At 38.7% G+C, this 15,396-nt stretch overlaps 1 protein-coding gene across 1 annotated transcript in view; it reads right to left on the minus strand.

The window, feature by feature from the left end:
* LOC133664319 (potassium voltage-gated channel subfamily H member 7-like) overlaps positions 1-12,762 on the minus strand; it is a 68,117-nt gene extending 55,355 nt beyond the window's left edge. Inside the window, exons 1-2 of the mRNA XM_062068825.1 lie at positions 12,612-12,762; positions 2,477-2,914 (exon numbers count right to left, since the gene is read on the minus strand). Of these exons, the coding sequence (XP_061924809.1) occupies positions 2,477-2,914; positions 12,612-12,708 (535 nt within the window). The 5' untranslated portion in view covers positions 12,709-12,762. The remainder of the gene's footprint in view (positions 1-2,476; positions 2,915-12,611) is intronic.
* Between the last annotated feature and the right edge of the window lie 2,634 nt (positions 12,763-15,396).

A 15,396-nucleotide genomic window follows, 5' to 3' on the forward strand; every position in this document is an offset into this window, starting at 1 on the left:
GCGAGGGAGGAGAGGTTCAGGTGAGTCCAGCGGGAAGTCCACTATGAAGTCCACTATGAAGTCCACTATCATCTCCAATATGAGGTCCACTATGAAGTCCACTATGAAGTCCACTATGAGGTCCACTATGAAGTCCGCAATGACGTCCACTATGAAGTCCACTATGAAGTCTACTATGAGGTCCACTATGAGGTCCACTATAAAGTCCGCTATGAAGTCCGCTATGAAGTCCACTATGAGGTCCACTATGAGGTCCACTATAAAGTCCGCTATGAAGTCCGCTATGAAGTCCGCTATGAAGTCCGCTATGAAGTCCACTATGAGGTCTACTATGAGGTCCACTATGAAGTCTACTACGAAGTACACTATAAAGTCCACTACGAAGTTCACTATCCTCTCCAATATGAAGTCAACTATGAAGTCCGCGATGAAGTCAACTATGAAGTCCACTATGAAGTCAACTATGAAGTCAACTATGAAGTCCACTATAAAGTCTACTATGAAGTACACGTTTGTACATTATAAAGTCCACTATGAAGTGCACTATGAAGTCCACTATGAGGTCCACTATGGAGTCCACTATGAAGTCCACTATGAAGTCCACTATGAGTTCCACTATGGAGTCCACTATGAAGTCAACTATGAAGTCCACTATAAAGTCTACTATGAAGTACACGTTTGTACATTATAAAGTCCACTATGAAGTGCACTATGAAGTCCACTATGAGGTCCACTATGGAGTCCACTATGAAGTCCACTATGAAGTCCACTATGAGTTCCACTATGGAGTCCACTATGAAGTCCACTATGAAGTCCACTATGAGTTCCACTATGAAGTCCACCATGAGGTCCACTATGAAGTCCACTATGAAGTCCTCTATGAAGTCCACTATTACGTCCACTATGAGGTCCACTATGAAGTCCACCATGAGGTCCACCATGAGGCCCACTATGAGGTCCACTATGAAGTCCACTATGAGGTCCACTATGAAGTCTACTATGAAAAACACATTTGTACACTATAAAGTCCACTATGAAGTCCACTATGAGGTGCACTATGGAGTCCACTATTACGTCCACTATGAGGTCCACTATGACGTCCACTATGAGGTCCACTATGAGGTCCACTATGGAGTCCACTATTACGTCCACTATGAGGTCCACTATGGAGTCCACTATCACATCCACTATGAGGTCCACTATGAAGTCCACTATGAAGTCCACTATGAGGTCCAATATGAAGTCCACTATGAAGTCCTCTATGAAGTCCACTATTACGTCCACTATGAGGTCCACCATGAGGTCCACCATGAGGTCCACCATGAGGCCCACTATGAGGTCCACTATGAAGTCCACTATGAGGTCCACTATGAGGTCCACTATGAAATCTACTATGAAAAACACATTTGTACACTATAAAGTCCACTATGAAGTCCACTATGAGGTGCACTATGGAGTCCACTATTACGTCCACTATGAGGTCCACTATGTAGTCCACTATGAGGTCCACTATGACGTCCACTATGAAGTCCACTATTACGTCCACTATGAGGTCCACTATGAAGTCCACTATGAAGTCCACTATGAAGTCCACTATGAGGTCCACTATGACGTCCACTATGAAGTCCACTATGAAGTCCATTTGGTGTGTGGCCTCTACTGTACCCTGATAGTGTGTGTGGCCCCTACTGTACCCCGATAGTGTGTGTGGCCCCTACTGTACCTTGATTGGCGTGTGGCCCCTACTGTGCCTTGTTTGGCATGTGGCCCCTGATGTAACTTCATTGGCATGTGGCCCCTACTGTATCTTAATTGGTGTTTGGCCCCTACTGTACCTTGATTGGTATGTGGCCCCCATTGCACCTTATTGGTGTGTGGCCCCTACTTTACCCTGATTGGCGTGTGGCCCATACTGTACCTTGATTGGCGTGTGGCCCCTACTGTACCCTGATTGGTGTGTGGCCCCTATTGTACCTTGATTGGCGTGTGGCCCCTACTGTACCCTGATTGGTGTGTGGCCCCTAGTGTACCCTGATTGGCATGTGGCCCCTACTGTACCCTGATTGGCATGTGGCGCCTACTGCACCCTGATTGGCATGTGGCCCCTACTGTACCTTGATTGGCCTGTGGCCCCTACTGTACCCTGATTGGTGTGTGGCCCCCACTGTACCCTGATTGGCATGTGGCCCCTACTGTACCCTGATTGGCGTGTGGCCCCTACTGTACCTTGATTGCCGCGTGGCCCAAACTGTACCCTGATTGGTATGTGGCCCATACTGTACCCTGATTAGCATGTGGCCCATACTGTACCCTGATTGGCATGTGGCCCCTACTGTACCTTGATTGCCGCATGGCCCATACTGTACCCTGATTGGTATGTGGCCCTCATTGCACCTTATTGGGGTGTGGCCCCTACTGTACCCTGATTGGTATGTGGCCCTCATTGCACCTTATTGGGGTGTGGCCCCTACTGTACCTTCGTTGGCGTGCCGCTCCCTGAAGATGCTCTTGGAACTGGAGGTGTAACCTTCCATCTCGTGGACGGAGGACGCCCGCCTCATGCTGCTGACACTTCCTCGGGGGAAGGTGTTGGACAGGGAGGTGGAGGAATGGTGCGCCTGGGTCTGGTACAGTTTTTCCCACAGGAGTTTGGGAGAGGAGTGGTCCAGAGGCTCCGGGGCCACGCTGGCCTGGGAGGAGTGTCGGCTGGAGCTGATGAGAGCGTGAGTGTCGTTGGCCTCCAGGGGGCTGCAGGTGCTCTTGGTGGGGGAGGGGAGGCCCTGGAGGGCCACACAGTCCTCCTGGTCTTTGGGGGAGTCCACCAACACGGCGTCCGGGTCCTCTTGCGGGAGAGACTGCTTGGTGTTCATCAGGCTCAGAGCCGCCTGGCGGAAGCGGAAGAATCGACTCATTCCTGAAAGTGGAGATGAAACAAATATTCACTTCATGTTTATTTACCTTTTTTATGTTTCCTCAAAGGGGGAGGAGCTTGACCTCAAGTCTAAATAAGGACTTCCACCTCGCTGTGACATCACAACGTAGCCAGACTTTCAACTTCAGGATTTGATGCTCTGTTGTTGTGTAACACCATGATCCAACTTTGTAACATTTATTATTGTACAGTAAGTGTGTAACTTTGTACAGTGAGTGTGTAACATTGTACAGTGAGTGTGTAACATTGTACAGTAAGTGTGTAACCTTGTACAGTGAGTGTGTAACATTGTACAGTAAGTGTGTAACCTTGTACAGTAAGTGTGTAACTCTGTACAGTAAATATGAAACATTGTACAATGAGTGTGTAACTTTGTACAGTAAGTGTGTAACTTTGTACAGTAAATATAAAACCTTCTACAATGAGTGTGTAACTTTGTACAGTAAGTGTGTAACTTTGTACAGTGAGTGTGTAACCTTGTACAATAAGTGTGTAACCTTTTACAGTAAGTGTGTAACTTTGTACAGTGAGTGTGTAACCTTGTACAATAAAGGTGTAACCTTTTACAGTAAGTGTGTAACATTGTACAGTAAGTGTGTACCTTTGTACAGTGAGTGTGTAACCTTGTACAATAAGTGTGTAACATTTTACAGTAAGTGTGTAACTTTGTACAGTAAGTGTGTAACTTTGTACAGTGAGTGTGTAACGTTGTACAGTAAGTGTGTAACATTGTACAGTAAGTGTGCAACTTTGTACAGTGAGTGTGTAACTTTGTACAGTAAGTGTGTAACCTTGTAGAGTAAGTGTGTACCCTTGTAAAGTAAGTGTGTACCCTTGTAAAGTGTGTAACTTTGTACAGTAAATATGAAACCTTGTACAATGAGTGTGTAACTTTGTACAGTAAGTGTGTAACTTTGTACAGTGAGTGTGTAACCTTGTACAATAAGTGTGTAACCTTTTACAGTAAGTGTGTAACTTTGTACAGTGAGTGTGTAACCTTGTACAATAAGTGTGTAACCTTTTACAGTAAGTGTGTAACTTTGTACAGTAAGTGTGTAACCTTGTAGAGTAAGTGTGTACCCTTGTAAAGTAAGTGTGTACCCTTGTAAAGTAAGTGTGTAACTTCGTACAGTAAATATGAAACCTTGTACAATGAGTGTGTAACTTTGTACAGTAAGTGTGTAACTTTGTACAGTGAGTGTGTAACCTTGTACAATAAGTGTGTAACCTTTTACAGTAAGTGTGTAACTTTGTACAGTGAGTGTGTAACCTTGTACAATAAGTGTGTAACCTTTTACAGTAAGTGTGTAACATTGTACAGTAAGCGTGTAACCTTGTACAGTAAGTGTGTACCCTTGTAAAGTAAGTGTGTAACTTTGTACAGTAAATATGAAACCTTGTACAATGAGTGTGTAACTTTGTACAGTAAGTGTGTAACCGTGTACAGTGAGTGTGTAACCTTGTACAATAAGTGTGTAACCTTTTACAGTAAGTGTGTAACTTTGTACAGTGAGTGTGTAATCTTGTACAATAAGTGTGTAACCTTTTACAGTAAGTGTGTAACATTGTACAGTAAGTGTGTAACATTGTACAGTAAGCGTGTAACCTTGTACAGTAAGTGTGTACCCTTGTAAAGTAAGTGTGTAACTTTGTACAGTAAATATGAAACCTTGTACAATGAGTGTGTAACTTTGTACAGTAAGTGTGTAACCTTGTACAGTGAGTGTGTAACCTTGTACAATAAGTGTGTAACATTGTACAGTAAGTGTGTAACTTTGTACAGTAAGTGTGTAACATTGTACAGTAAGTGTGTAACCTTGTAGAGTGAGTGTGTAACTTTGTACAGTAAGTGTGTAACTTTGTACAGTGAGTTTGTAAGATTGCAGAGTAAGTGTGCAGGACTGCTTGTATCGCACATGATCGAGGATTGCTTGTATCACACACGATATCACTCATAAAAAACACTGCATGACTGATTGTATCGCAAATTATATTACACGAGTAAACACGAGTAAACACGCTGCAGGACTGCTTGTATCGCGCATAAAAACACTCTGCATGACTGGTTTTATCACATGATACCACACACAAGTAAGCACTGTGCAGCACTGCTTGTATCGCACATGATATCACACACAAGTAAATACTCTGCAAGGCTGTGTTTTTATTGCACATGATAGATATCACACACAACTAAATACGCTACATGACTGCTTGTATCACACATGATATCACACAACTAAATACTCTGCAGGACTGCTTGTATCGCACATGATATCACACACCAGTAAATACTTTGCAACACTGCTTGTACTGCACTTGATCTCCTACACAAGCAAACACTCTGCAGCACTGTCTGTATCGCACATGATATCACACACAACAAAATACTCTGCAGAACTGCTTGTATCGCACATGATATCACACACCAGTAAATACTCGGCAACACTGCTTGCATTGCACTTGATCTCACACACAAGCAAACACTCTGCAGCACTGCTTGTATCGCACATGATATTACACACAAGTAAACACTCAGCAGCACTGCTAGTATTGCACATGATATCACACACAAGTTAACATTTTACAGGGTTGCTTGTATCGCACATGATATCACACACAAAAGTAAATGCTCCGCAGGACTGCTTGTATTGCACATGATATCACACACACCTAAACACTCTGCAGTACAGCTTGTATTACACATGATATCACACACAAGTAAATATTCTGCAGGACTGCTTGTATCGCACACGATATCACAAAATTAAATACTCTGCAGGACTGCTTGTATCGCACATGATATCACACAATTAAATACTCTCCATGACTGCCTGCATCACAAATTATATCACACACAAATAAATACTCTACAGGACTGCTTGTATCGCACATTATACCACACACAAGTAAACACGCTACAGGACTGCTTGTATCGCACATGATATCACACACAAATAAATACTCTGCAGGGCTGCTTGTATCACACATGATATCACACACAAATAAATACTCTGCAGGACTGCTTGTATCACACATGATATCACACACAAATAAATACTCTGCAGGGCTGCTTGTATCACACATGATATCACACACAAATAAATACTCTGCAGGCCTGCTTGTATCACACATGATATCACACACAAGTAAACACTCTGCAGGCCTGCTTGTATCACACATATCACACACAAGTAAACACTCTGCAAGACTGCTTGTATCACACATGATATCACACACAAGTAAATACTCTGCAGGCCTGCTTGTATCACACATGATATCACACACAAGTAAACACTCTGCAGGACTGCTTGTATCACACATGATATCACACAAGTAAACACTCTGCAGGACTGCTTGTATCACACATGATATCACACACAAGTAAACACTCTGCAGGACTGCTTGTATCACACATGATATCACACACAAGTAAACACTCTGCAGGCCTGCTTGTATCACACATGATATCACACACAAGTAAACACTCTGCAGGCCTGCTTGTATCACACATATCACACACAAGTAAACACTCTGCAGGCCTGCTTGTATTACACATGATATCACACACAAGTAAACACTCTGCAAGACTGCTTGTATCACACATGATATCACACACAAGTAAACACTCTGCAGGCCTGCTTGTATCACACATGATATCACACACAAGTAAACACTCTGCAGGACTGCTTGTATCACACATGATATCACACACAAGTAAACACTCTGCAAGACTGCTTGTATCACACATGATATCACACACAAGTAAATACTCTGCAGGCCTGCTTGTATCACACATGATATCACACACAAGTAAACACTCCGCAGGCCTGCTTGTATCACACATGATATCACACACAAGTAAACACTCTGCAGGCCTGCTTGTATCACACATGATATCACACACAAGTAAACACTCTGCAGGACTGCTTGTATCACACATGATATCACACACAAGTAAACACTCTGCAGGCCTGCTTGTATCACACATGATATCACACACAAGTAAACACTCTGCAGGCCTGCTTGTATCACACATGATATCACACACAAGTAAACACTCTGCAAGACTGCTTGTATCACACATGATATCACACACAAGTAAACACTCTGCAGGACTGCTTGTATCACACATGATATCACACACAAGTAAACACTCTGCAGGCCTGCTTGTATCACACATGATATCACACACAAGTAAACACTCTGCAGGCCTGCTTGTATCACACATATCACACACAAGTAAACACTCTGCAGGACTGCTTGTATCACACATGATATCACACACAAGTAAACACTCTGCAGGCCAGCTTGTATCACACATGATATCACACACAAGTAAACACTCTGCAAGACTGCTTGTATCACACATGATATCACACACAAGTAAACACTCTGCAAGACTGCTTGTATCACACATGATATCACACACAAGTAAACACTCTGCAGGACTGCTTGTATCACACATGATATCACACACAAGTCAACACTCTGCAGGCCTGCTTGTATCACACATGATATCACACACAAGTAAATACTCTGCAGGCCTGCTTGTATCACACATGATATCACACACAAGTAAACACTCTGCAGGCCTGCTTGTATCACACATGATATCACACACAAGTAAATACTCTGCAGGCCTGCTTGTATCACACATGATATCACACACAAGTAAATACTCTGCAGGCCTGCTTGTATCTCATGCAGTGACATAAATGCTAATAAAAGACTAAGTTATATTTCATGTAATCCTGGCAAGTACATCCTAACACTGACATTTAGCAGGCTGGGACATAAATGCTAATAACAATTGTTTTTGTATGCAGAGTTTGATCAGTCAGAGTGTGATGGTGTACCTATTGTTGTGACCGGGTGAATCTGTATTATGTTTATGACTTTTTTTCAACCACATGTAGAAGACAGAAAGTCCCGTTTGTCTTCAAGATACAGTTTTAGAGAGTGCACGTTGTGTACCTATTGTTGTGACCGGGTGAATCTGTTTGTCTTCAAGATATATATTCAGAGAGTGCACGTTGTGTACCTATTGTTGTGACCGGGTGAATCTGTTTGTCTTCAAGATATACATTCAGAGAGTGCACGTTGTGTACCTATTGTTGTGACCGGGTGAATCTGTTTGTCTTCAAGATATATATTTAGTGAGTGCACGTTGTGTACCTATTGTTGTGACCGGGTGAATCTGTTTGTCTTCAAGATATATATTTAGTGAGCGCACGTTGTGTACCTATTGTTGTGACCGGGTGAATCTGTGTGTCTTCAAGATATATATATTTAGAGGGTACACATGTTCTATCTACACTTCTGTTAAAATGTCATAATCACTTATTCTTCTCTTCTTTGATACTTTACATTAGTTTTGAATGATACCACACATTTAGGTATCGATCTGAATCCGATACCAAGTAGTTACAGGATCATACATTGGTCATAATTTAAGTTCTGACGTATTTACTGACTTTATAAACATAATATGATTTTTTTTTTTTTTAAAGGAAAAAAGATTTTGTGACAACAAAAAATATCGACGTAATCATAGTAGTATCGACTAGCTACGCTCTTGTAGTTGGTATCATTACAGTGGATCCACCCATGGCATTTGCTTACATTGTGAGGCCAGTGAGCTATTGTGTCCTCCTACAGTGTGTAGTGAAGCATGTTTAGCTATTCCTCCTCCTCCAGTGATAATGCTACTTGGATATATATATATATATGTTGGTGTACAATATTAAGAAGATTTCATACGCGACTTCAGTGCCATCTGAACACATCATATCACATCAGAAGCCGTCCCACTACACACACGTGCTCTCAAGCAAACAAATGTGATTACCCACACACACACACACACACACACACACACACACACACACACACACACACACACACACACACACACACACACACACACACACACACACACACACACACACACACACACACACACACACACACACACACACACACACACACACACACACACACACACACACACACACGGAGCATGAGTCAGAGACATGATGCTGACAGCGTCCAATCAGAAGGCAGCAGGAGTCACACTCTCACATTTAAACCTTCTGACCAAAAGGGACAAGCGGTAGAAAATGGATGGATGGACATTCATCCACAAGAAGAATGAAATAAAATCATAAAATAAGGTGTACCTCTACTAATAAAGTACTAATGAATTAAGTACTATACTGCTTCTGAAAAATACCAGTACTTTTTTTTTTCCCCGGACATGACATCGTGACAGTTGTACGTGCTGACAAAGAGGAGCATGTTGGGCAGCGCACACACACTGAGTACTTACAAGCAGACACAGTGTGTAGACAGAAAAGGGAGAACGGACGCATTTTGGTGTGAAAAGTCAAGATAAAGGTGAAGTTATAACACTGAAACACCCTCAGGAAGAGCTGCTTTAAGACATGGCTAGCTAGCTAGCGGCTAACGTCCATCCGCAGTGTTTTGGCTACTTCTAAATCACTAATCCTGGCCTTAAAAGTATCATTATCACTGGAGGAGGAGGAGGAAGAGCTAAACATGCTTCACTACACAGCGTAGGAAGATACAATAGCTCACCGGCGTCACAATGTAAACAAACGCCATGGGTGGATCTACACCTGACATCCACTGTAATGATACCAAGTACAAGAGCGTATCTAGTCGATACTACTATGATTACATTGATATGCTTTTTGTTTTTTTCCGTTCATATTATGTTTATAAAGTCAGGAAATATGTCCCTGGACACATGAGGACTTTGAATATGACCAATGTATGATCCTGTAACTACTTGGTATCGGATCCATACCTAAATGTGTGGTATCATCCAAAACTAATGTCAAGCATCAAAGAAGAGAAGATTAAGTGATTATTACATTTGAACAGAAGTGTAGATAGAACATGTTCAAACAGAAAATAAGCAGATATTAACAGTAAATGAACAAGTGGATTAATAATCAATTTTTACAGTTTGTCCCTCATAATGTGTACAAAATAATAGGTGTATAAATGACACAATATGTTACTGCTTAGACAAATTAGGAGTCTTTGTTTGTTTACTTACTACTAAAAGACAAGTTGTCTAGTATGTTCACTATTTTATTTAAGGACTAAATTACAATAATAAACATATGTTTCATTAAAAAATGTTGTTACAATAAAGTCAATAATAACATTTTTGTGTGGTCCCCTTTATTTGGAAACATGTTGAAACAGGAAGTAAGCAGATATTAACAGTATTAAAATAGAATAATAATTTTGACAAAATAAAATGACACAAATTAATAATTGCAATAAAAAACAGAAGTTTCATGCATGATAACATTTTCTGTTTGAATAAAGTCTTTTTTGCGGTTCATTTTATTTTGAAAAGTATTGCACTACACTTTGGTACCAGTACCAAAGTATTAGTGTGTCAACACTAATACACTCACAAAAGTGAGATAATCATGATTAATCACACTCACGAGTGTGAGTTAATCATGATTAATCACACTCGCGAGTGTGAGTTAATCGTGATTAATCACACTCACAAGTGTGAGTTAATCATGATTAATCACTCAGAAGTGTGAGTTAATCATGATTAATCACACTCACAAGTGTGAGTTAATCATGATCAATCACACTCACAAGTGTGAGTTAATCATGATCAATCACACTCACAAGTGTGAGTTAATCATGATCAATCACACTCACAAGTGTGAGTTAATCATGATTAATCAAACCCACAAGAGTGAGTTAATCATGATTAATCACACTCACAAGAGTGAGTTAATCATGATTAATCACACTCACAAAAGTGAGTTATTTATGAGTAATCACACTCAAAAGAGTGAGTTAATCATGATTAATCACACTGAAAAGTGTGAGTTAATCATGATTAATCACACTCACAAGTGTGAGTTAATCATGATTAATCACACTTGTGAGTGAGTTAATCATGATTAATCACACTCACAAGTATGAGTTAAATTATGATTAATCACACTCACAAGTGTGAGTCAATCATGATTAATCACACTCACAAGTGTGAATTTATCATGATTAATCACACTAACAAGTGTGAGTTAATGATGATTAATCACACTCACAAGTGTGAGTTAATGATGATTAATCACACTCACAAGTGTGAGTTAATCATGATTAATCACACTCACAAGTGTGAGTTAATCATGATTAATCACACTCACAAGTGTGACTTAATGATGATTAATCACACTTACAAGTGTGAGTTAATCATGATTAATCACACTCACAAGTGTGAATTTATCATGATTAATCACACTCACAAGTGTGAGTTAATGATTAATCACACTCACAAGTGTGAGTTAATCATGATCAATCACACTCACAAGTGTGAGTTAATCATGACCAATCACACTCAGAAGTGTGAGTTAATCATGATCAATCACACTCACAAGAGTGAGTTAATCATGATTAATCACACTCACAAATGTGAGTTAATCATGATCAATCACACTCACAAGAGTGAGTTAATCATGATTAATCACACTCACAAGAGTGAGTTATTTATGATTAATCACACTCACAAGTGTGATTTAATCATGATTAACCACACTCACAAGTGTGAGTTAATCATGATTAATCACACTCACAAGTATGAGTTAAATTATGATTAATCACACTCACAAGTGTGAGTTAATCATGATTAATCACACTCACAAGTGTGAGTTAATCATGATTAATCACACTCACAAGTGTGAGTTAATCATGATTAATCACACTCACAAGTGTGAGTTAATCATGATTAATCACACTCACAAGTGTGAATTCATCATGATTATCACACTCACAGGTATGAGTTAATCATTATTAATCACACTCACAAGTGTGAGTTAATCATGATTAATCAAACCCACAACAGTGAGTTAATCATGATTAATCACACTCACAAGAGTGATTTAATCATGATTAATCACACTCACAAGAGTGAGTTATTTATGAGTAATCACACTCAAAAGAGTGAGTTAATCATGATTAATCACACTCACAAGTGTGATTTAATCATGATTAATCACACTCACAAGTGTGATTTAATCATGATTAACCACACTCACAAGTGTGAGTTAATCATGATTAATCACACTCACAAGTATGAGTTAAATTATGATTAATCACACTCACAAGTGTGAGTTAATCATGATTAATCACACTCACAAGTGTGAGTTAATCATGATTAATCACACTCACAAGTGTGAGTTAATCATGGTTAATCACACTCACAGGTGTGAGTTAATCATGATTAATCACACTCACAAGTGTGAGTTAATCATGATTAATCACACTCACAAGTGTGAGTTAATCATGATTAATCACACTCACAAGTGTGAGTTAATCATGATTAATCACACTCACAAGTGTGATTAATCATGATTAATCACGGGTTATTACGTCATTTTAAATCACTTCAAAATAAGAGCCTGACATTTGGAGACAAACAATGAAATCATTGCAGCAAAACTCTCAGTCCTGTCAGCTTTTATTTTGAAATGACCTTTTACAGTAAGACGACATGTTGGAGTCTCTTTACTCATTTTTACAATAACGTATTATCGATCTGATTATAACGTATACAACAGTAAATGTTTGTTGTAGAGAGCTGCTGTGTAATATCTGACAGGTGTTGAGTACTCACTCTGATCAGACTTGGTGGGGGAGGCGGGGCTTATCTTCTCGGCAGAGTTGTCACTTCCTTCGTCGGCCACGTAGTCGAAGTTGAGGATGAACATCATGACCACGCCTTCCTCGTTCTTCACAGGGATGATGTGGATGTTGCACTGGAAGTCTGAGCCTGCAAGACAACATGGAGGTCATAGTCTGCTGGCCAGGATCTTGTTAGCAATTAGTGCGCTAGTTGCCAGCCACAATTAGCGTGCTGCACAATAATAATCTTTAGGACAAGTTTTATTGAACAGACAATCATCATTTAGTGGATCAGTGTGAGGTTCCGTGGCTGAAAATATTATATTGGAGGTCAACATAATATTTGAATAAATCCTTGTGTACTAAAACTATCCCTCTGCTTTCCTGTGGATCTTTAACACCATGATGACGAGGACTTGATGTGATGTAAAGGTCAAATGCCGCATGCTGTGACCTTGGAAGCTTTAGGCGGTATTGCATCAAAAAGCCACATCGGTGTGTAAAGGACATCACCACATGGGCTCAGGAACACTTCAGAAAACCACTGTCAGTAACTAAAGTTGGTCGCTACATCTGTAAGTGCAAGTTAAAACGCTACTACGCATAACCACAGCCATTTATCAACAACACCCAGAATGAAAAAAAATTAGTTTTCTCAGTGTGAACATGAAATATGTTGTCTTTGCAGTCTATTCAATTGAATATGAGTTGAAAAGGATTTGCAAATCATTGTATTCTCTTTTTATTTACCACGTACACAACGTGACAACTTCACTGCATTTGGCTTTTCTGCATAGTACAACCATGTGTACTATACATGTATTATATACATTATAAATACTACAACTATGTGTACTATACATGTATTATATACATTATAAATACTACAACTATGTGTACTATACATGTATTACACACATCACAAGAGCACTTGAATAGAATTGATGACGAGGGAGCAAAAGATGGCAGCCAATTTGTTACATTGTGCTGAGAGCAACAATCAGTACTGGTGAGCATCATGCGAGCAGTAGAGCAGAAAAGCATCCGAGCAGGATCTCCTCCACTCACGACTCGTCTCTGTTTTTAGCGGCCAGTTTTGATGCCAGCAGACATGTCCGACATGTCAGACCCTCCATAAAAAAGCTTGTAGTGAAAAACGCGTTGGAATTTCACAAGAAAAACTTAGAATGTTGGCAGTATTATAATAAAAGTCCTCATTTTACTCGACGCAAGTCAAAATTTTACAAGAAAACCTGAACATTTGTGCAACGTTATGATAAAAGTGGGAATTTTACTCAATTACAGTGGCAATTTTACAAGAAAAGCTTAACATTTTGGCATTTTTAGGATAAAAGTTGGAATTTTACTCGACAAGTCACAGTTTTATGAGACAACTTTAAAATTTTGGCAATATTATAATCATAATTGGAATTTTGCTCGGCAAAATTATGACAAAAGTCATCATTTTACTTAAAAAAATGCACTATTTTTTTTAATTGAATTGAATTGAAGTATTTATTTCAAACCTGCACAGTACAACCACACACATTTTTTATTTGTTTTATTTTACAAGTACAACAAACAAAAATTGGGAATATTGTGATAAAAGTCTGAATTTTATATGACAAATGTCACCATTTTGCATTAAAAAAAGATATAATTTTACAAGAAAATATTGCAATATTACAGAAACAGAAAGAATATGAGAAATTGTTCCCAATTGTATAAGAAAAAAAGGACACATCGTGAGAAAAAAACTGCTTTTAGTTCATTTATTTTTTTATTTTTTGTTTGTAATTGTTTTTTAATCTTCATTATTTACATAATTTTTTTTACATAATTATTTACATAAACATTTTGGCAATATTATAATAATAATTGGAGTTTTACTCCAAAAATGTCACTATTTTAAAATAACAACCAAAAAATTGGCAATATTGTGATAAAAGTCAGAATTGTATATGACAAATGTCAGCATTTTGCATTAAAAAGTGATAATTTTATGAGAAAATATTACAATATTACAGAAATTCCCAATTTTATAAGAAAAAAGTTGACACATTTTGAGAAAAAAACTGCTTTTAGTAATTTTTTTTATTGTTTGTTTAACATTTTGGCAATATTATATTAATAATTGGAATTTTGCTGGGCAAAATTATGACAACAGTCATAATTTTACTCAAAAAAAATCCCTATTTTACAAGAACAACACAAATATTTGTCATATTGTGATAAAAGTCAGAATTTTATATGACAAATGTCACCATTTTGCATTAAAAAGTTAATATTTTACATGAAAAAAGTGATCATTTTAAGAGAAAATATTGCAATATTACAGAAACAGAAAGAAAATGAGAAATTGTTCCCAATTTTATAAGAAAAAAGTCGACACATTGTGAGAAAAAGACTGCTTTTAGTAATTTTTAAAAAATGTTTTGGTTTGTAATTGTTTTTTAATCTTTATTATTTACTTGAAGTTATTACAGCATGTCTCTATATACATATGTATTTATTTTTTTTAAATTAATTTTGGCCAAAGGGGGCGCATTTCAATTTCTTACACACACTTGTTATTTCATATGTTGACCAGAGGGGGAGCACTTTTAAAAGCGACACACAGTCAATGTGAAAAATCCCTCCTTTTTGGGACCACGCTCATTTTGACCAGCAGGGGTGCAAATGAGACATTGTCTGTTTTACAAGAAAAGCTTAACATTTTGGCATTTTTATGATAAAAGTTGGCATTTTACTGGACAAGTCACAATTTTATGAGAAAA

This window comes from Entelurus aequoreus, linkage group LG14 (genome assembly GCF_033978785.1).
Source record: "Entelurus aequoreus isolate RoL-2023_Sb linkage group LG14, RoL_Eaeq_v1.1, whole genome shotgun sequence".
In the NCBI taxonomy this organism is placed as follows: Eukaryota; Metazoa; Chordata; class Actinopteri; order Syngnathiformes; family Syngnathidae; genus Entelurus; species Entelurus aequoreus.